This window comes from Canis aureus, chromosome 22, assembly GCF_053574225.1.
Source record: "Canis aureus isolate CA01 chromosome 22, VMU_Caureus_v.1.0, whole genome shotgun sequence".
In the NCBI taxonomy this organism is placed as follows: domain Eukaryota; kingdom Metazoa; phylum Chordata; class Mammalia; order Carnivora; family Canidae; genus Canis; species Canis aureus.
In genome coordinates, this window is record NC_135632.1 from 38,217,692 (window position 1) to 38,240,551 (window position 22,860).

Below are 22,860 nucleotides of genomic sequence, written 5' to 3' on the forward strand. Positions count from 1 at the left end.
CCCATTTTGCCTCTTTTTCACTATCTTTTCATGTAGGGTACATGTCTGTCACCCATGCCTTTGGAACTGTATGTCCACCCCAGGTGTCTCAATGTAATTTCTATGAGAAAATAAATAAGCATTTCCTACCAAAGCTGATTTCTGATCCTAAATATTAAGATCATGAAAGTTTTTTTCTTGTCATAATGATAATACCAACAAAAGTAAAACCAATAGTAATGATAGTTCCTATCTATTAGGTTCTTAACAGCCACCCAGCCCTATGATAAGAGACTTGTATGCATTATTTCATTAATATTTCCAAAAAACCTGTAAAGCATGAATGTTTGACTGTATTTTATAAGAAAACTGAGATTTATAGATACAAACCTAGATCTTCCATCATGCTAAACAATGTCAGCATATTTTCCTGGTTTTATTTGTTGTTATTATTGTACAAAGTTCTTCTTTCTTTCATATTGCCTTGAAAATCAAATAGAAAATTACTTCTAAATCCCAATTGTTAAATAGGTAAAGATTATTTTTTAAAAATAATTATTTATTTTTATTTTTATTTTATTTTATTTATTTATTTATTTTTTTTATGATAGTCACAGAGAGAGAGAGAGAGAGAGGCAGAGATATAGGCAGAGGGAGAAGCAGGCTCCATGCACCGGGAGCCCGATGTGGGATTCGATCCTGGGTCTCCAGGATCGCACCCTGGGCCAAAGGCAGGCGCCAAACCGCTGCGCCACCCAGGGATCCCTAAAAATTTTTTCAAATTAAAATTTAAAATTTAAATTTTAGCAGTAATTAATATATTCAAAAATGATAACAACTGTAAAAGCAATTAACAAGGACAGAAGAAGAAACCAGAAGAAAAGCACTTCAGGGCAGCCCGGGTGGCTCAGTGGTTTAGCATTGCCTTCAGCCCAGGGTGTGATCCTAGAGACCTGGGATTGAGTCCCAAGTCAGGCTCCCTTCATGGAGCCTGCTTCTCCATCTGCCTGTGTCTCTGCCTCTCTCTCTGTGTGTCTCTCATGAAGAAATAAATAAAATCTTTAAAAAAAAAAAAAAAGAAAAGCACTTCAGTTTTGCTACTAGATTATTTTATGGGTGGAAGATTTGGCTATCTTTCAGAGAAGCATTTCTGATAAACACCAATGATAATAAGAGTTATTATAGAAGCCCCTTCTTCCTGTCCACTAAGAAATCGTGAAAGCACTTGTGAGTCAAGAGTAATATACCAACAGTGGTTTCTGAAAAGCATTTTTCTTTTTTTTTTTTTAAGATTTTATTTGTTTATTCATGAGACACACAGAATGAGAGAGAGAGGCAGAGACACAGGCAGAGGAAGAAGCAGGCTCCATGCAGGGAGCCCGACGTGGGACTCTATCCTGGGTCTCCAGGATCAGGCCCTGGGCTGAAGGCAGTGCTAAACCACTGAGCCACCCGGACTGCCGAAGCATTTTTCAAGATTCATTCATTTTGTGCAGTTCTGTACAGGGAACATTTGCTTATCCTTAGGTTGAACTTGAATTCAAATGTACAGTCTTTCAACTCTCTGGAGTGAATGGCCTCTAGTAAGGAGCAGGTAGGAAAAATAAAAAAGAAGAAAGAATATTTATATGTCCAACAAGTAATAGTTCTAGCATGACTTACAGGCGTTCATATATCAAGCTATGAAACCATTTGAGATCTCACCTGGCCTGGCTGGAACCTAGAGGTGAGCAAATGCCAACAGACTTCTCTCTCTTGTCTCTGGAATCACTATCCTAATTCAGTTGGCTGGAGCTTCTGCCTTCACATAGTCTTTTTTCACCAAGATACTCTAGTATCTTGCCCAGTGGGTCACCCATTTACTGCTGATCTCCTCTGCTATCTTTTCCTCTGTATTTTTCTGAAAGCACTTTGTAAAACACAAAGATAAATTCCTCTACATCTTCATGCTCCTCACAAAACATTATTTCTTCTTCATGCCTCACCTAAAATCTGTTGTCCTAAGGATATGTCCTTCTTCAACCATCTTCTTGGATATAGACTTCACTTTCTTCTTTGACCCATGGAGCTGGAGGGAAATGTTAACAGTATTTTATATCACTGTTGCTTCTTGTACACAGTGAGCAAATTTCTTCCTTTAGTGACACTGCCCCAGGAAGTTATCCTTTTCCACTTACTTTTGCTATCATTCATTGATCTCTTTGCCAAACCCCACATTCAGTATGACCTTTTGTCATTAGTCTCCTGTTGCCTCCAGTTCCTGCCTCATTATTACCATGGTTGATTCACCTTCACCTCCTTGATTCCAGTGACTTTCACCTTAAGCAACTCCAGCCCCCCATGTCAAAGGCCACATTATGGACCTAACCATAATGGCTGCCCCTCTGAAATCTTAAAACCCTCATACTTGTATATCAGCATTTCATATTTGCCTCTCCCTTTTCTGCTGCATGCATCAACTTTCCCTATTCAATTTCTTTCCTTCTCCAACAAAGAAAATTGTTGTATATCACTTCAACTGTTGTCTTACCAACACCCTCACTACCACCATTGATAATAATGTTGGGACTTTAGTCTTTTTCCTTTGTCCTAGATCATCTGTCTCTCTCTCTAATTCGCCAGTGAGATAATTCCAAATATTTACCTTTCAACCTATTCCAATGAAAAGATTTCACTCATTTGCCCTTTTGTTCACAAGCATGCTGATCTTATTCTCTCTGAATTTCTAGTGTTCCCCTGAAAAATCCAATGGTTTTCTATTCATAGGCCAAATTCCCACTTAATGCGGGTGAGATGTTCTCATTCAGGCTTGAAGCAGTCCTTGTAGTTTGGATTCATGAGTAAAGCTGGCCTTTTCTTACAATTTGGGGTTTCCAGTATTTGAAGGCCATAATCAAGTCTCCACCAATATTGGGTATTTTCCATTAGAGAATTTTGGTGGGTCTTAAGAAAGTCTCATCTCTACCCTTTATAACAATTTTCATTAGTTTTCTTTCGTGCCATAATGTGCTTCCAAAGAAATGCCAAACTCGAAGACACACTATAAGCACATTTTGTCTACCAATTCATTTATGAAATAGGCATTGTATTAGGGTTCTGTATAGAAACAGAACTAGTAGGAGAGAGAGAGAGAGCGAGGAAGATAGGGAGAGAGAGGGAGAGAGAGATAAATAGAAAGATAAATAGATAAAGAGGTAAGTTACAGAAATTGGCTTACATGGTTGTGGAGGCCAAGAAGTCCCACAGTCTGGGTTCTGCAAGCTGAAGAAACAGAAACAGTGGTGATATAATTCAGTCCAAATCTGAATAAGGGAAGCCAATGGTGTAAACTTCCAGTCTGAGGCCTGAGAACCAGGGGACAACTATTATAAGTTCCTGAGTTGAAAAGCCATAGACGCAAGACTCCCATGTCTGAAGGCAAGAGAATGGATGTCTTAGCTCAAGAAGAGTGAGAGAGCATTTGCTATTCCTCTACTTTTTTTTTTTTTTAAGTCTGTCCAAGCCCTCAGGGAATTGGTTGCTGCCTATCTACACTGATGAAGAGGATCTTCCTTACTTAGACTACGAGTTTAAATGTTAAAGTTTTCTGGAAAAAGTCCTCACAGACACACTCAGAAATAAAGTTTTCCCAGCTATCTGAACATCTCCTAGCTGGTTCAAGTTGACACATAAAACAAATCATCACAGGCATCAAGACAAAAACAAAGGACTGGGATCTCTGTGTTCTTTCCTGAACAACTGTATAGCTCCTATGGGTTATACAGCTTGAGTTTTTCACCCAGAGTCCCGAATTATTCACCCAGTTTTGCAGTCATTCATTCATTCAATAATTGTGTATTAAGTGCCAACCATGATGAATCAGGGATAGTGCCTCTAGGAGCTTCCAGGGTTTGAGTGCCAAGAGCTTTAGCCGAAGTACAGATAAAGAACTGTCAGATGTCAGAGGAGAGAATGATCACTTCCAAATTAAGAATGAGGCTTCATATAGAAATTTAGCATCTGGACTCAGTTTGAGAAACAAGTTTTTGATGGGTGTCAGGAGTGGATAGAAAGAGGTTAAAACACAGTAGGAAGCAAAAGACATAGAGGAAGGAAATTATGAAAAGAATACTCATCACTGTGAGCAGGGAGATTTGGGTAAAGCTGAGTGTGATATGTTATAGGTCACAATGATTCAAAGAACTTAGTGCAAGTGGTTTGAAATTTACCCCCAAGATCACATTCTTCATCTCTCCACTGTTTGACAGCTGTCATCAAACAAACTGTTCAATTCTTGTGGCAAGGAGTGGAATCGGACTCTGGTACCAGAAGGTCTATTTCCCTCCAATCCTCCTATCTTTGAGCATTTGGCTCTTTTCTTTGAACTCTTCACATCTTTGGAGAAAAGAATGAAAACATCTATACCTGGGCAGTAACTCCTGTATTATGTTTTTTGTTATACCAAAGTTAAATATACTTACAGGGGTAGAGCAGTGCCATGTAAATCTCTTTGTTGTTGTTTTTTTTCCTAAATACAGTTTCTAGAAATATTTTTCTCACATAGCTTTATACCCAACTCATTGTTGATTTATCTTCTTTCCTCCTTATTTAGAATGTTGATCCATCTTTTTCTTTCATTCCCCTTCCTCTCTGTTCTTCATTTGCTCCTCATCCATATGATCAATCTCTAATATGAATATCCCAACTAGTCTAATAGGTCAAGCTCCATCTCTGAAGGTCTCTTCACTAAAAAACAAACACATCAAAAAAGAACATGTTTGTTGACTCTTGTAGAGACTGGATTCTTTCAAAGGATATTGTGGGTCACCCTCAACATTTCCTCTTGTTGTGTCTGCTCTGGTCCACTAGGATGACTGGCATTCACAATGTGTGGGCCTGAGATGGTTGAGAGGAAATGTTTTGCCTGCAAATGGAATTTACAGTGTGTGTGGCACCCTGGATCAGTTCCCTTCCTTCAGCTGAAGTGTCTTCTTTACTTAGCTCAAATTAATGCTTTAGTCACAGACTTAAACAGAAAACAACAGAGTTTCCACTGGAGACTTCTTGGTTCACTTGTCTAGCTTCTTGACAAAATCCTTCAGTTTTCATTTCCATTTCATTTCATTTTCATTTCCAAAATTTTTTTAAAAATTAAATATTTAAAAAATATAAAAACCTGGTTTCCTTAGGAAAAGATTAAATGAATCTGAAGAAGCTGAGGGCATTAGTTCAGCTATGGGTTCTCATACATTTATGAAGAACTACCTAGATAGTAGGACAGTCAGATCATTTGTTAAGTGATTTCTTGATACTTTCAAATTTAGAGATTGATTTAAATAAATGATTTGACCTCAGGAGTCTTTGTCATTTGAGAAAGGTCTCCACTTTACGGAGACTTCTAATTCTTTACTATCAATAAACCATACTAATATGCAAGAACAGCAGAGAATGTTAAACAACAAGGAAGGCATACACAGTAAATTCAAATGCAAAATGGCAAGACTAGCAGAAGAAAGTAGTAACAATACAAAAGATCGACTTGCTAGGATTGAATCAGCCTCTGTGTTTCTGGGTACTGTGGTGAATGTGAGATTGGCACAAATGAATAATAGATAAAATTAAATAGCTTTATATACATAAGATCAGAAACATGAATAAAGTATCCAGGACACCCAATGGGCTAGTAGCAAAATCTATTTCTTCTAAGTTCTGTCAGGTCCTATTGCCCAATCCATGTTTCAACACTATAATATATGCTCACTTAAAACTTGGCACATAAGAGGGGCTCAGTAAAATCATATTGAATGTTGCTAATAAGTGAATTAAGAATATCTGTCTATCCTTGCAATTTCGTAATAGATCACCTTGACCTCTCATTTACTGAGTTCCCCACTTCTGCTGATCTTTTTTCTACCCTATCTTAGAATTGGTTATTAGCAATCACTGTGCTAACTCCAAATCTCAGTTTTGAATATTAGCTCAATTTCAAACCAGCCATTCTCTGACTACCACCTCCTTCCTTCAACAACCACTTTAACAATCTTTATTGCAATAATTCTTTTTTTTAAATTTTTTTTTTAATTTTTATTTATTTATGATAGTCACAGAGAGAGAGAGAGAGAGGCAGAGACACAGGCAGAGGGAGAAGCAGGCTCCATGCACCGGGAGCCTGACGTGGGATTCGATCCTGGGTCTCCAGGATCGCGCCCTGGGCCAAAGGCAGGCGCTAAACCACTGCGCCACCCAGGGATCCCTATTGCAATAATTCTATGACATCAGTAAGCCTGCCTACCTGCTTATTGCCTGCCACTTTGTCAGTATGAGTTTTCTCCTTCATCTGCTCACATCCATGCTAGCTTAGATCTTATAGTAGAACACTGCAGTCACTCCCTTTCATGAGTCCCCATCTCCCTTGCTCACTCTTCCTCCATCATCCTCTCCTGGTAGAACTTTGATCCTACTTGCATCCAATTTTCGGTCTGCTCCTTTCCTTCAAATAACTGAATGTGGCAAGAGTAAAGCATGCCACCAGTGCTGCTGAGTTTGACATTAATTTTATGAGGCACATAACTTAAATGGACCCTCAGCACTGCCCATAAATCTTACTGCATTTCCCTGATCCATTCACTCTCACTCTCCAAGACAACCATGTCATACCGTCTCCAAAACCTACCACCTCTTGCTTGCCCCTCACATCTTGCCGCAGAAATAGAAACAGTGACAAAAGAACTGAGGTACCCTACAAATCTCCCAAACATACGTCTGAATCCATTCAATTTAATCTGTTTAAATGGATAAGCTGTCCCTGCTCCCACTAATGTCCACCTTTCCTTTTCTCTGTTGGTCCTTTGTTCTTTACTGGTAACTTCTTTATAGAATTAAGGTATGTACAGAAGAATACATAATTCATAAGCTTATAGCTCAGTAAGTTTTAGAAAGTGTAAAATGGTGGATACTCATGTATCTACCATCTAGATCAAGATATAAAAGGTCCTGTTATTTCAGAAAGCTCTTTTGTGTCCCTGCCCTTTTATTATCTCCAAAGAAGTACCCACAACCATGACCTCTATTAACATAGATTTGTTTTGATTGTTTTTGAACTTCAGGTAAATAGAATCCTACAGTATGAAGCATTGTATGTTGGCCTTTTTAAAAATTCAACATTACATATCTGTGACATTTATCCATATTTGTAGAGCAATGGTTCTTTTTTTCATTGTTTATATTATACAATATAAATATATTACAATATACTAATTCTACTGTTGATGGACATTTAGGTTATTTCTAGCTTGGAACCACTGTAAATAATGCTGCTGTAAATATTTGACACATATCTCTTGGTGTACCTTTGAAGGAATTTCTGTTGTGCACATACCTAGCAGTGGGGTTGCTTGTTCATAGATTCTATAAATGTTATGCCAAACAGTTTTACAAAATGGATATACCAATTTATACCCCTACTAGCAATGTATGAGAGTTCTAGTTGTCTACATTCTCTCCAACGCTTGGTATTGTCAGTCTTTTTCATTTTTGCCATGCTGGTAAGGGTATAGTGTTATAATATTTTTAACTTGCATTTTCCTGATGATCAGTGATTGAAGAAATTATGTATTCATATGCCTACAGGCCATTTAGAATTTAGAAGTTCTTTTTTCCTAAAGTGTCTGAGTGACTATGTGTGTGTGTGTGTATATATATGTATATATAAACAAAATTATATCTAATTATATAATTATATATAATAATTATAAATATAATATAATATATAATTATACATATTTGTATAATTATATATATAATTTTTGTTGTTGTTTTTAAATATTTTTTTATTTATTCATGAGAGCGAGGCAGAGACACAGGCAGAGGGAGAGGCAGGCTCCATGCAGGGAGCCTGACGTTGGGACTCGATCCTGGGTCTCCAGGATCAGGCCCTGGGCTGAAGGCGGCGCTAAATCACAGAGCCACCCAGGCTGCCCGTTATTTTGGTTTTTATTGAGCTTTCTATTGAAATTTTGAAGATTCACATGTGGTTGTAAGAAATAATATATAGAGAGATCCCTTGTACAATCGCCTCAATTTCCCCCATTGGTAATATTTTACAAAACTATATTGAAATATCACAAGCAGGACATTGACATTGATACAATTTACAAGTTTCATTCAGATGTCCCCAGTTTTACTTATACTCATTTGTGTGTGCATTTTCCATACCATTTTTACCTGTATAACTTTTTTAGCTACCACCACAGTCAAAATATTGAACACAGTATCAGTATCACAAGAATCCTTCTTTTTGCACTTTTATAACTACACCTGCATATTAGTCCCCTAGCCCCATGTCTAATCTTTGGCAACCACTAATTGTCTATTTCTAAAATGTTATCATATAAAAAATGTTATACATATGGAATCACAGTATATAATCTTTTGGAGTTCTTTTTCTTTCTCATAATAATTCCCTGGAGATTCATCTAAGTTATTGTATTAATAGTTCTTTCAGACTCATTTTAAAAAATTTGGTGCTTAGTTTTCTTACTGATTGTGAATTTTTAAAAAAAATATACATTCGATGTATAAGCTTTGTCAGATATATGTGTACTGTAAATATCTTTTCTCTGTTTTCTGATAATTAATGATTCATAGTTTTAATGAAGCCTAACTATCAATATTTGCTTTTATTATTAGTTCTTTTTCAGTCATGTTTAAGAGATCTTTTCTATTCTCAATATCATGAAATCTTTCTCCTATTTTATTTAAAAACTATATTAAAATAACTTTCATGTTTATATTTATGATCTAGCTCAAATTAATACTGTATGTAGTATGAAGTAAGAATCAGGGATCATTTTTCCTGTAGAGATATCCAGCTGATCCAGGATCATTTATTAAAATGATCATTCTTGCCTACAGTGAATTATGGTGACACTCTTTCTATCCTTCAATCAATACTATAATATCTTAATTACCATGACTTTTTAGTAAATCTGATATCTAGTAGAAGTATGCATCCTTTAACTTTGTTTTTTTCCCTAAACGTTTCTTGGATATTCTGGGTCTTTTGCCTTTCTTATAAGTTTTTTTTTTTTTTTCTTATAAGTTTTTTTTTTTCTTTTTTTTTCTTATAAGTTTTTTAAAGAAGATTTTATTTCTTTATTCACGGGAGACAGACAGAGAAGCACAGACATAGGCAGAAGGAGAAGCAGGCTCCCTGTGGTGAGCCGGAGGCAGGACTTAATCCCCGGACCCAGAGATCACGACCTGAGCCAAAGGTAGATGCTCAGCCACTGAGCCACCCAGGTGTCCCGCCTTTCTATAAAATTTTTTAAAGTGAATTTGTTGACTTCTACTTTTTGGATTTCAACTGGAGTTACATTGAATTTATCAATTCTTTTTAGGAGAATTAACATTTTAACTATATTGAGTCTTCTAATCCATGTATGTGATATATCTTCTCATTTATTTAGGTCTTATTTAATTCCTATCATCAGCGCTTTCTAATTTTCAGTATAGAAGTTTTCATGCCTTTTCTCAAAGTTATTTCTTGGTATTCAATTTTCTTGATGCTATCTACATAGTATAATTTTAAATTCATTTTTAATTGCTGCTGATATATAGAACTAGTTTTTTTTAGAACTAGTTTTTTATTTAGTATATCTAGCAACCTTTCCAAATGCCCTTATTAATTCTAATAATTGTTTTTTTAAATCAATCAATCAAAATAAATAAAGCAAATATTAGAAAAAATTGAGAAGGTGGAAAGAATTCATAACGCCTATATAGAATTGTTTGAAGTTCAAATTTTAGACACAGTTTCTCAATCAGCTACATTTCCATAGTATTATATCTTGTTTTTATTACTGCCACAGAGATCTATGCACAAGCTTGAACCTAACAGGCCCTGGATTTTTCCAATACATTCAGGAAAATTCCTTTCTCTGCAAGATTGAAGGCCTCCTTAGCCTGTAATTATATGAGAATGACTACTTCTCCGCATTGTGCGGTGGGGTGGGGGGTGAGGTTTTGTAAATTTCCAAGCTGAGAACAACCTCCAAGATGCTTCCTTGTTACTCTCTTTGCTATGTGCCGCCAAAAAATGGTACCACCCCAGAATACAGTATTGACAATGTGTATTTTTTGTTTAATAATTTAATGCATACCTCTCTGTGGATTATGTTTAGTACTATTCTGGTGAACTGGGTGAGATAGTACAGATTACATACTCCTAAGAATTCTAGGCTTCCATTTTATCAAGCCATCCACTGGCTATCCTTCCTCCTTGAGTATGTTTATTCCTGGTAAATGAAATATATGCTACTATCTGTATTCACCTCCACCTACTCTTCAGGGATAATTATTTCATCTTTCATAACTGTCTGCTTTGTTATTTCTATGTTAGTACCTACTTTATAAATTAATACTAACACAAAACATTATGAAAGCGTGCATTCCTATTATTCTGGATGGAGACCCATTTCATTCTCCAACATTCTATTGGCAGAAGCAGAAAGAATATAGGAAGAATGTACAATGGGTGACCATATAGGAGTCCAGCCTAGTGGACATTCTTTCCTTTCCAGGAGAATCTCTCCAGCTTTCCTCCTCTCTATGGGTGATCTGTCATTCATTGAGTAGCATGGAGACTTAGAGGCATTCTTAGAATTTCACTCTAGGCAGTTATTACTGCTTAGTCAAAGCAAGCAAGCATGTGAAATGATACCAACCTGCCATTCAGGTATGCTTCCCAGCTCTGAGATGATAGAATTTGGCAAATCTACACACCACAAAGTACCTCTACCTGAAGTAACACCATGCCTTTCCCTCGGCCACTCACCCAACCCAGGCAGGTTCAGGCAGGTTCTTCCCTATATCTTTATGCTTCCTTTTTTAGAAGGAACTTTACAGTAGATGACTTTGAAAGTAATTCACACTGCATCCTGTTAGCATCATTTCCCATGATGCTTCTTTCTTGTGCTCTACTTCCTCTCTGAGGTGCATTTTTACAGCTTTCCTGTATCCCTGTTGACTTTCCAGGTTTGATAGTACCTGGACAACTCCCCTTCCTGGAATTTGTTAAACAGCTTTAAGAATTTTATAGCAAGGACTAGAAGCACCTATTTAAAATCTATGCACTATAGTGACAACTCCAAATGAGCAAGTTTGATAAATTATTTGAGGAAATTTCAAAAATTCAAATGTAGGAAATTCTTTGCTACTCCTTTGCTCTACAAATTATTAAATGAAAGTTTCCTCTCAGGAAATACATAAAACATATTTGTTTTGCTTCGGTGAGGGAAAAGAAAGTAAATCCAGAACTAAAAATGTGGAGTTTGTTTCCTTGGAAATAATCAATGGTTCCACAGTAACAGAAACAGTTTGTCCTAACTTAAATAGGCAAAAACACAATCCCTCTCCAATTTCACCATTTTTTTTCTCTCTTTGTGTAACTATCTTGGTGATGCAGCGTCTAGACTTCTTGGAACAAGTGATGGAGTCTGGAATTTATTCTGTGGGTTTGAAAATGGCTATTCAGGTCTCCTTCAAACTTACATATGAAAATCCAGTGCTTTTAGAATATGTAAAATAATCAAGCTGTTTACCAAAAACATAAAATTTCCCTATTCATGTCTCAAATTTGGGCTGCTACCAACAAGAAAATATCGTACGGACATACCCATTTTATCCATATCATCTCGTTGCAATGTGGTTCTCATTAGCCACTGTATCAAAAATACAAAATAATTTGTACTCATGAAAGAATGGTGGCAGATATTTTCTAACCTTTGAGACATACCAATAAAAAAAATAGCTTAAAAGATATACATCCATTCTTGGTATGTTTTCAATAGGTAATCCACCAGGATTTACCAAGTTAAAAGGGGCAGGTTTCTTATATCACAGGGCATTCTCTTAGTCTTTTGTCATTTGTTAGCTGGATAAAATAAAGGAAAGTCTCTGAGGCATCCAGATCTAAACAGTGTTTGTGCAGCCTGGATTATTAAGTCTGACTGTAGTTTATCTGTGCTCTTAAGGAAATAAAACTGTTCTTGCCGAGAAAGTTCAGAGTTATTTGTCACCAATTACCTAAAGCTGGGAGTTGATCTTACACATAGCTGGAGCCATTTCCTGTAAGCATTTGCTCCAAATTTTACAAAGCTGTCACTTCTTGAGGCTTCACCCTAGAATATATGTGTCGAGTACTGCAGAGTTTTACTGCAAAAGTTTACACAGAAATAATAGTCTTATGGGGCATAAAGCTCCACCGTATTGATTTGTTTAAAATAAGCCTATCCCTAATTTTCAAACAATGTTCTCAAGTTCTGTCTATTATCTTTTCCGCGACAAAAAAAAAAAGCAATGAGAAAGATTTTTTTTTTTCATTAAAAGACAAAGCACATTGAACTGAGCTGATGTCATTTATACTATAAAATCTCTATTGGTTCTGTTTAGTGGAGTAGCATAAAAGTACATTAAATTTTAAAATAAATGAAGTATATAGGATAGGCCTCCTGCAAGAAAATTAGGTATTGTGAGTATAAAATAAAATAAAAAATATGGAAATTAAATGGCAATAAAAATATTAACCAAAGACATATCATTCCATCTTTCTTAATTGGATCATCAGTTTTTTATAGCCTATTAACAACAATAAGAACAACAACAACAAACAAACCTGGCATCTATATTGGATGGGAACAATCAAAAGGAAAGTCCTAAGACTTACTTAATTTCAAAGATAAAGAAGTAGTCTGAAAAGTGTGCTCAATCATGAGTCAGAAGAACTGAAGTTTATTCCCATTACATAAGGTCTTAGTTTATCAATCTGTAAAATGGGTGAGCCATCCTACCTAGCTGAGCCCTAATAGAATCAGCTCCGGGCTTAAATAAATTCATAGTTGGCAAAAATATATTCTCCCCTGCTACAAGTTTACTAAGACTTTTGAGATTTGATTAAAGAAGGATTCCAATGTATGTTCCTTAAAGCACTAGTTCTAAGCAAAACTAGGAAGTGCTACCAGAAGGAAGGAAAGAAAGAAGGAAGGAAGGAAGGAAGGAAGGAAGGAAGGAAGGAAGGAAGGAAGGAAGGAAGGAAAGGGAGACTGAGGGAGGGTAGAGTACATGTTTAAAGGTATAAACCTATTATGGGGGTCATGAAATTAATTCCTACAATGAGCTCAGAATTATTAACAGCCAAGGGCATGTAAGATTTGTAACTGGAGATGGAAGGCTTTCTTGTAACTTTTTCTTCAGCCATTGAACAATTATTTATCAGGTGTGATGTGGTGTGTTGGAAGATACAGAGACATGCAAAGTTTGGCCTGTGTCTTTAGAAGATGACAGTCTGGGGATCCCTGGGTGGCGCAGCGGTTTAGCACCTGCCTTTGGCCCAGGGCGCGATCCTGGAGACCCGGGATCGAATCCCACGTCGGGCTCCCGGTGCATGGAGCCTGCTTCTCCCTCTGTTTGTGTCTCTGCCTCTCTCGCTCTTTCTGTGTGACTATCATAAATTAAAAAAAAAGAAGATGACAGTCTGGATAATTTCAATAGAAAATTGATGGAAAAAATTTTTTAAATTGATGGATGTTGTGAGAGCACAGAGATAGAGCATAGAAATCTCTGGTGATATTCAAGTGCAAACCTAAATTAGTTATATTTACAGGCCTTTCAAATAGTTGCTTTTGGTCCCAGTTACAAGGTTATTTTTGTATGGGTAGGAATTAAACTTAATTGTAATTAGCGTTACACAGTTATTAGTTGCTACATGTGGATCACAGACAACATATTGGTTTGTTTGATTTAAGTTGTTCCATTAAGGCTATCTCTATTTTTAGCAAATAGATACAGTAAGAGAGTTTTTAGTTTAGGATAGAGATACATTTATTCCAAAGTTGCTTAATTAATATCCTTCTCCATGAATACTGAACAACAACACAGACGACTGATGAGCTCATCTTCATTCAGATATTTCCCTTGATTCAGGACCATTAAGTTGCTTGCACACTCAAAGTACGGAGATACAGAAAACATAGTAATTTAGGCTTTGCATATTGATTCAGGCATTCATATTTGAACTCAGCAAATGTTGAAGAATAAAGTAGCAGAGGCTTGCAGTTTTCCATCAAAATCATTTCTCTAACTTTCATGAATGGAGGAAATTTGTCTTCAGTAGATGATTCTGGTTCTGTTGTTCTGTGATGTTGGTCAAGTTTAGAAGCTCAGGAATATAGCTGATTCTATAGAAAATTCTATTCTCAAAGAGTACAATGTTGCATTTGTAGGGGAGGTGTGTATTAGACATGGATATATGGAATTTGGCTTCTGTAGGTGAGCAGGTAATCTTCCCGGGGCTCCCTTTTTACAATGCATAAAATCAGGTTATTCCCAATGCGTGTTTTACTGAATACTACAGCTTAGTGAAAAATGGTTTGACCATTTCATTGTCCATCCAGATGAAGAAAATTTGGAGAATTAAAGGAGTTGAGAAGGAGATACTGACAGTGACATGAGCATGGAAGGGGGGAAGGGCACAAAGGAGACTTTGTCATTCTCTGTAATACTATATCTTTTGCACCTAAAAAAGTGTTAGAAAAGTGACAAAATGAGGACATGTGCCAATTCTGAATGTTGCTACAAACGTATCTCTTGCATTATTCTATTTTTTTTTAGTTAGCAAAGAAATTATTGCTAACATGATGATTCATTCATTCAACAAATGATTTGTTGACAGCCTACTGTGTAATAAGTGCTAGCAATAAAATGAGAAGAAAAAAACAAACTTGACATCATCCCTTGCCCTTATGGAATGTATATTTTAGATGTGAAACTGCCATGTTGGGACCTAAGATAGAATGGTTAAAAAGCCAAAGGAGGAAAGGGGGATGATACTGCCCTGATACTTTGGAGATGAGCTGCTGTTCGTACTGAATCAGTAAGCAAAAGTCATTCTTGGCTGATAGGAACTGCCTCGTTTTAGATTCGAAATAGAATCTAATAATGCACTGTCTGTGGGCTACACATCTAAAACAGTTTCATGTGATATGTATTTTACTTGCTGGTTGCAATCTCAAGTTCACCTGCATTTTTCTTTGATTCTCTCTAGTATATGACTGCTGCCGCTCCTATGCAAGGGACCTACATTCCCCAGTACACGCCTGTGCCTCCGACAGCTGTTTCTATTGAAGTAAGTCTATCTCTGTCTTATAGAAAGAGGTAGGGTTGACAAATCTCAGCCACATGTACTGTGGTCCCCCATAACCCAAGCAATCCCTACGTGTGGTTTTGTGCTGCTTTAAAATTTGACATTGCGAGCTCACTATATGAAAGTATTCAAACATGCCTATGTTGTGCTTTGCACATGAAATAAACTAATTTGCTATGCAGGAAAGAGGGGAGTAACATTTTCATATTCATACTTAAAGATAAGAGACCAAATCACTACCCCATCAGATGTTAACCACAAATACTCATAAATAGGGCAGGATAAAAGATTGCAACTATTTGAATGAGTTTACTAGTGCCTTGTTATTCAAAAGAGTGGTCCCTGGATGAGCATCACCATCAGCATCACTGGGGAGCTTGTTAGAAACGCAAACTCTAAGATACCACCCAGACTTACTGAATCAGAATTTGCATTTTAACAAGATCCCTTGGGAGTCTATACTCTCACTAGTGTACTGGTTCTCAAACTTTTCTGTTTATTATTTTTTGCAATTATTTAGAGAGCTTTAAAAAATATTTATGCCTGGGTCCTGTCCTCAGATTCTGATTTGTCTGGAGTATTGACTGGACATCAGGATTTTTAAAAGATCTCAGGTGGGGAAAAAGAAAAAAACAACCTCAGGTGATTCTAATATGTATCAAGGATTAAGGATCCTAATATCCTAATATGTATCAAGGATCTTGTCTTTAATGGAAGCTTTATTCCTTTCCTTCTCTCTTCCCAAATGGGCTGAATCCATCCCCTGTACACATTATTTTACTGGACAGGGCCATCAAGCTACATAGAAGAGAAGGGAGCATAGAGCTATATAGATAGCAGTAAAACACTTAGACATATATATTTCTGTCTAATCCTAGCCATTATTGTCTCTTGCCACTCTTCCCCTTCTCCTGTTAACATTTGCCATTATGGTCACAGTGCAGTTCTTCCCATCAAGAGGGACTCCTCTGGCGTCCATGCTATTTCTCCTCCAGGAGTTGGCCAGCAAGTAGGATGCTGGCATCCCTCCACATGGAAGTCTACCATGACTTTCCCAATCTCTAGAGCTACAGAGATTGGGGAAATCTTCACAGAATAAACTGGATCTGACACAGATATTTGTATATGACAGATATTTGCTAGTACCAAAGTTTGGGAAACATAGAAGTTTAAGAGGACACCATCACATAATTTAGGAAGTCAAGGAGGTCCAATTTTAAATCTTTTATGTGCTCTAGACCTGTGGGCCCCAAAGAATATGTCAGTATTGAACAAGTTTTAATTGGTTTTTCAGAATTTCAAGACTACATGAGTAAAATACATGTGGGCTTTTTTGTTTTTTTGTGTGTGTGTTGCTATATTTGACCATCAAAAACATCCAGATCATCAGTTAATGAATCTAGATATTCTAGGCACTTTCAGCATAGATCTCTACATACTTGCATTTTTCTCTGTCTACACTAACATATTGATAAGCGTATCTACCGAATCTGAGCATTTTGATGACCATAAAATAATGGGACACATTTGACAGTATGACTTATTGGAAACACTCTAACTATAGTTAAAGAAGAAGTCTATAATTTAAAAAAAGTCTTTTGGGTCGGGGTGCCTGGAGAGCTTAGTGTGGAGCATGCAACTTTTGATCTCAGGGCTGAGAGTTTGAGTCTCATGTTGGGCAAGAGATTACCAAAAAAAGACGAAGTCTTTCACTAAGAAAAATGGAAGTACATTTTTATATGTTGCTTTCATGTGTGCTTAAAGAAAAAGCACCAATCTACTTTTCTATGTAAAACACTCATTGAAAATTCATCAATATCAGCACAAATAGATGCTGATGGGACATTCAGAAAAATGCATAATACCAAATACTATATTAGGGAAAAAATGATTGAAGTAAATATAGGGAGAATTTTTGGATTCTGAGGAACAATTTAAGGGACTTTAAGTTAGGGACAGAGAATTGAACAAGAACATTTGAAACCTGACATCACTGCGGATGTCCAAGGCTATGAATAAATCTAAGAGAATCTATTCAGAGAGATGCCCTCTCTAAGCCTCCAACCTGCCAAATAAAACCACCTGTGCCTTTCTTAGAAGCAAACATCTATCCCTAAAGATGACCAACTCCTTGTTGGCATCTATGAGAAATGAGAGGGTGAGGAAAGTAGCAAATCAAAATTAAGGATGTTTGTTTTCTGAAACTTAAAAATGAATTCTAGTTCATACTGTAGAAAACAAAAGAAACAAAATCAAATTGCTGAAGAGGAAACCTACCTAACATTAGCCTTTTAAAGGAATTCCAAGCTTTTATGTATTGTTTTCTTTTCCTTTTTTAGGTCAGAGTCCATTGTTTTGCCAAGTCAAAGAGACATGACACGGTGGACTACCCCAGGGAAATGTTTGAATATACAAGTTTTTATAGGAATCCTGCATGAGTTTTTGATTAAGAAATTATTATTAAGGATGGCTATATGCAACCATGGTTTAAAAGTTCTAAGCATGGTGAAAATTATTTTCTCACCATTTGACTGCAGTAGGGGGTTTCTGAAGGCAAAGCCTCTTGGTGACACATTGAAGTGAATTCCTCAGCCTGTATCCAGATATGCTCTGGGGTTTTCTTTTGGGTACTTCCTGTAGCTCCATTTGGCTGAGTGCAACTCTACTCAAGCCAAACAGAAAAGGACTATCCCCTATAGTCCATCTGGAAAAAGGCCCTTTGCTAAAGCCAGTAAGGCTTTTGTGTTCTTATTTGCTTCCTTAGGGTGTTGTTGCTGATACCTCTCCCCAGACAGTGGCACCTTCATCCCAGGACACCAGTGGTCAGCAGCAACAGATAGCAGTGGACACATCCAACGAACATGCACCTGCATATTCTTACCAACAGTCTAAGTAAGTTCGGGCTATGCTAAGCTCTTTCTCTCAGGATCAACCATCTTGACACCATTCTCTCATGTTCTATCTGTTAGCTTTTGCTGCAGTACAGACTATCCCAAACTTAGTGACAAAGTGTTCTTTTAGTTCATGATTATGTGGGTTGACAATTTGAACTGACCTCAGGTGGATGGTTCCTGTGGTCTTGACTAGAATTGCTCAGACACCTGGGGACAGCTGATGGTCATTTTTACAACTCTGCTTCTGGGTGTTAATTGTTTGTTCTTGAATGATGGAAGCAAATGGATCATGTGTTTCTGATCCTGCATCAGCTTTTTCACATAGAAGTCCCAGAATTCAGAGAACAGCAAGAGAGGAAGCCCAAATGAAGCACTCTTCAATCTGTTTGTGATGCATTTACTACTGCCCCAGAGGCCAAAGCAAGTCACATGGCCAAGCCCAGAGTTAATATAAGAGTTTACCTAAGCCTTAAATACAGAAGGAGGCATTAAAAAAAAAAAAATCTACCATATGTATTTTTGGAGAAAACTCCAATATTCCTATTTGAAACTGGATAATGAGGCTGCATTCTTTACTTTTTAAATATTTTATTTATTTATTTGAGAGAGAGACAGCACAGAGGGAGAAGCAGACTCCCTGCTGAGCAGAGAGCCCCATGGGGCTCAACCCCAGGACCCTGAGATCCTGACCTGAGTTAAAGGCAGATGCTTAACAGACTGAGCCACCCAGGTGCCCCAGTGAGCCTGCATTCTTGAATGGAGGTAGAAACACTCCTTTTACAAGGTTGCCTTGAACACACAGTAAACTAGTTCATGAAAAAGGGTGCTGTAGGGCAGCCCAGGTGGCTCAGTGGTTTAGCGCCGCCTTTAGCCCAGGGCCTGATCCTGGAGACCCGCAATCAAGTCCCACGTCAGGCTCCCTGCATGGAGCCTGCTACTCCCTCTGCCTGTGTCTCTGCCTCTCTCTCTCTGTGTCTTTCATAAATGAATAAATAAAATCTTTAAAAAAAAAGAAAAAGAGTTCTGTAAAATATAAAACAATGTGGAGTCTTATTTAGGATTTAAACGCCAAAGCAACAATCATGTATCAGAATTACTCTTTCAAATCTTTAAGTCACTTATAAAGTACAGTTGGCTTTGTGTTGAGTAATTATGTAGACTAAAATTTGAGAGGTTTTGAAACCAAAGTAATTAACAAAAATTCCATCTATATAGAGATATCTTGTGCAAACTATTCTAATTTGTAGGTAGCAATCAAAGCCCCAGTGAATAGACAATCCCCAAGAGATCCTTCCTGTCTGCAGAGTATCACTCCCATTTCTTGATCATTCCTCTTTAACCTCAATACATAGAGATTTGTTTGTTGTTGAAAGATTAATCATGGTAATGGAGTCTTCTATGAGTAGTTTAGCTTCTAAAGGTAGTCTTCCAAATGAAATATGCTGACATGACTTGACCTTTATTACTATTATTATTATTATCACATAACAACTTTCAGGAATGATCCATAAGAATAAAACATTTTGTGTTTTTGTTTCTTGTTTTTATTTTTAATTCACCTATAGCCTATGTGAATCACTTTTACACACACCGCACAATATAGTAGTCTCTGATCCTCTGTTCCAAGCATATTGGAATTTTTTCAGTCTGTTCAGAGGGTAATGTATGAGAAAGGAGCCAGAGGCTGGCTGTGTGGAAGTACAGTGAGAGACACTGGAAACAAGAGCTACTATGTTTGCCAGAAACACTTGGTGAGTAGGTGAAGCTGGCTTTTGCTGTTTCTGAGCATAATGAGGAAACGGGTGATCCTAGACCCTTCTTGCTAACAGTTTAATGATGTCTGGGTAAATAAAAGAGATGCTTTCATTCAACCAGTCAGCAGTTATTGATATAATGCCTACTATGTGATGCACAGAATTTCAGATGCCAGGAAAAGAGCAATGAAAAAGGCAGGTGCTTTTCCTATTCTCTTGGAGTTTACTTCCTGCTAGGAGTAGACTCACAGTCAGTGAGCCAATCAGCAAACAATAATTAAAAAAAAAAAAAAAACAGATTTGCAAAGCAAATATTTAAAAAAGATCCTTGTGATAGAAAGTGACAGGATAAATACCAAAGATTTGTTATCAGGCAAGGCCTTTCACAGAGGCCTGGATCTGAAAGATCTCCAAGCTAATCTTGGAGAGATTTGGAGAAAAAAAACATTATAGGCAGAAAAAAAACAAAACAAAAAAAAAACCAGGAAATCCAAAGGTCTAGAATGTGAACCTACAGCTAGAGTGTGGTGAAGAGGTAGGGGAAATGCTGTAGGAGACCAAGTCAAACAGGCAGTTTTTATGAAAGCTCTAGTCCTCGGATACTTGGCTTTGTATAGAGGAACCATTCGCAGTTTTATTTGAAGAGAGCCACAAAAGCTTTGGAAGGCGTTAAGGGATGGAAGGCCAGCATTTGAGTTGTATTTCAAGGACTCCATTGACCAGTGGAGTCTGTGTATGGAGGGATGTGTTTCAAGGATGGCTTTCAGGATACAAAGTACCCCCTTCTTGAACTGTCTGTAACATCCTCTTTCCCCTGGCCGATTCAATCAGCTTCAGCTGCCCCCACTTAGAGCCCACAACAGGATGCTCTCTTCTTCCTTAGGTTGTCCCTACCATTCATGACCATTGTATGATGTGGTGGGGAAGGGGATGCCCTGCCTAACTCAGAGAGAACATCTATGCCTCTCCCAGATTCCAGTGAGAGTCTCCCCACCCACCTCCACACTTAGAGTATTCAGCCTCAGGCCAGTCTCTGTGCTAGGAGACAGGATCCCTGCCCTCCAGAATTTACAATCTAGTACGAGATTTAGATGTATATATAGGCATGATGTGCATACTGCAAGGGCTCTTTAAAAAAAAAAAAATACTATAGTAATAGAATGCATTTAACTTTTCTCGACTGGGTCAGCTTTGGTGGAAGTTGTAGCACCTGGAATAGGGTCTTACAGATAGTCAAGTGGTGTTCTAGGTAGAGTAACAGGTTGGCCAAAGTCCAGAGATGGGAAATCTCAGAGTGCTTCTTTGAGAAGGGGATTCAGAAGAGTACAATAGTGTAAAAAAAAAAAAAAAAAAAAAAAAAAAAAAGGCAGATTGGAGCCAGATTCTATTATCGGATGTCTCACGGATGTACTTGGACAGCATTTCCTTTGTTCTACAAATGCTCCTCCAGTTGAGGTCAAAGATGGATTTGGAAGCAGTGGAAACAGTCCAATGATTGCAATGATTCAGACAAGAGGGAACAAAAAGTGTGAAGTAAGATGGTGGCAAGTGTAATGGGACGGAAGTGGGGGGGAGGGTGAGGGTGGGAGGAGATAAACCAAAGTAAGAAGAAAAGGTAAAAAAGGGTTTTACAATTCCAAACAAAACCATGGAATTACTGATGTTGCTAAGGGAGGGAAGGAGAAGATAATATAAAAACCAAAGAGGGAAAGATAAACAATTTTAATTATCCCTACAATAAGTCGATTCAAAGAAGCTTTATTCCCTGAAATATCTGAGGAAGTCTGAGTCTGATGACGTGGAACTTTAAATGTTTAAACATTTCAAAGCTACCCACACCATGATTACGTGCTTTGGACCACAGATTCCTATGGCTGATAATGTGGACTTTCCACAGATAATAAGTATGGAAGGAAGAAACCCTCCACACGTGTCCTCACAGTGGTAAGCATTATGGTGAGGGGTTTCCTCATTTGAAGGCATTTCCCTTACACTTATGCAGGAATGTATGTTACAGGATGTTCCACAGGGCATGTTTGTGGCATCATGCCAGAGATGAGAACACCCTGGAACATGGGACATTTCAAATGTGTGCCACGTGAAAACCACTGGCATTGCCTTGTGTACATTTCTTTAAACCTGAAGCAGATTTTTAACAGGTCTGTTTATATTCTCAACTTCCTCTCTCTGATGTGCTGCATATCGCCAGGAGCTTTTTTGACTTGAAATGACAACACTAACATATCGAATGAAAGCAAAAATAATATTCAAGGTCAAATAAATTGATGGATAACAATCTATTCTGAAAATTTCTAAAAGGAAGAAATGAATGTGACTCTATCTAAGTTTTTATCAGTTTCAGCCAAGGGAAGCTGATCTGTGTCATGGTAAGGCATGAGAGTCTACAGAACCATTTAAGAAGACAGAATTAAGCTAAGTGTATGGGGCATGTAAACACCTGGGTTCTTTTTCTTACATAACGATCACTGGGAAAAGTTTGGGGGATGTGAGAGTATCCACAGAGACATTTATCAAGGAAGCATTCATAAGAGATGAAGTGATAAATTTGGCTTGCTCAATAAATTAATCTGGCTTGCTCTGTACACTCGATAAAGACCCAGCTCTGTTTCTTTAAGTAATTTAAATGTACTTAACATGAGAGATTCACTCAGATTAGATCTGACCATTTTCTAGAGTCAGGACTATGTTATCCTTAAAGAGGCCACTAGAAAGCTCTTCTGTGACAGCCTTGTTTTGAAATCAAGGTACAAGGAGTATCCCTTAAGTTATAAAGCTACAAATGTCCCTACAATCTAACTGTACCTTTCACCTAGAGTACAGAGGGTCTCTAAAATATTTTACCCAATCCACGTGAACTTGAATGCTCTAAGTTTCACAAGTGGCAGCTTATTTCTAGCATCATTATGCTAATTAGCATGCCACTACTTTCTTCAGGCACCCCATTTCTGACAATCATTATGCTAATTGAGATACGGACAGTTTCAAGTACTTATAGAAACCTCTGGCTTTTCTCATTAAATATTAGCTGACCTCC

The 22,860-nt window shown here is 37.4% G+C and overlaps 1 protein-coding gene across 21 annotated transcripts in view; it reads left to right on the forward strand.

Moving 5' to 3' along the window:
• Positions 1 to 22,860, forward strand: part of RBMS3 (RNA binding motif single stranded interacting protein 3) — a 1,278,684-nt gene that overhangs the window by 1,246,451 nt on the left and 9,373 nt on the right. For 13 of the 21 annotated variants that reach the window (XM_077865504.1, XM_077865505.1, XM_077865510.1 and 10 more), the window contains 2 exons: positions 15,059 to 15,139; positions 17,922 to 18,049. In XM_077865504.1, coding sequence (XP_077721630.1) covers positions 15,059 to 15,139; positions 17,922 to 18,049 — 209 coding nt within the window. Of the gene's footprint in view, positions 1 to 15,058; positions 15,140 to 17,921; positions 18,054 to 22,860 lie in introns of those variants that run through there. The other 8 variants (XM_077865513.1, XM_077865512.1, XM_077865508.1 and 5 more) reach the window with 1 other exon arrangement.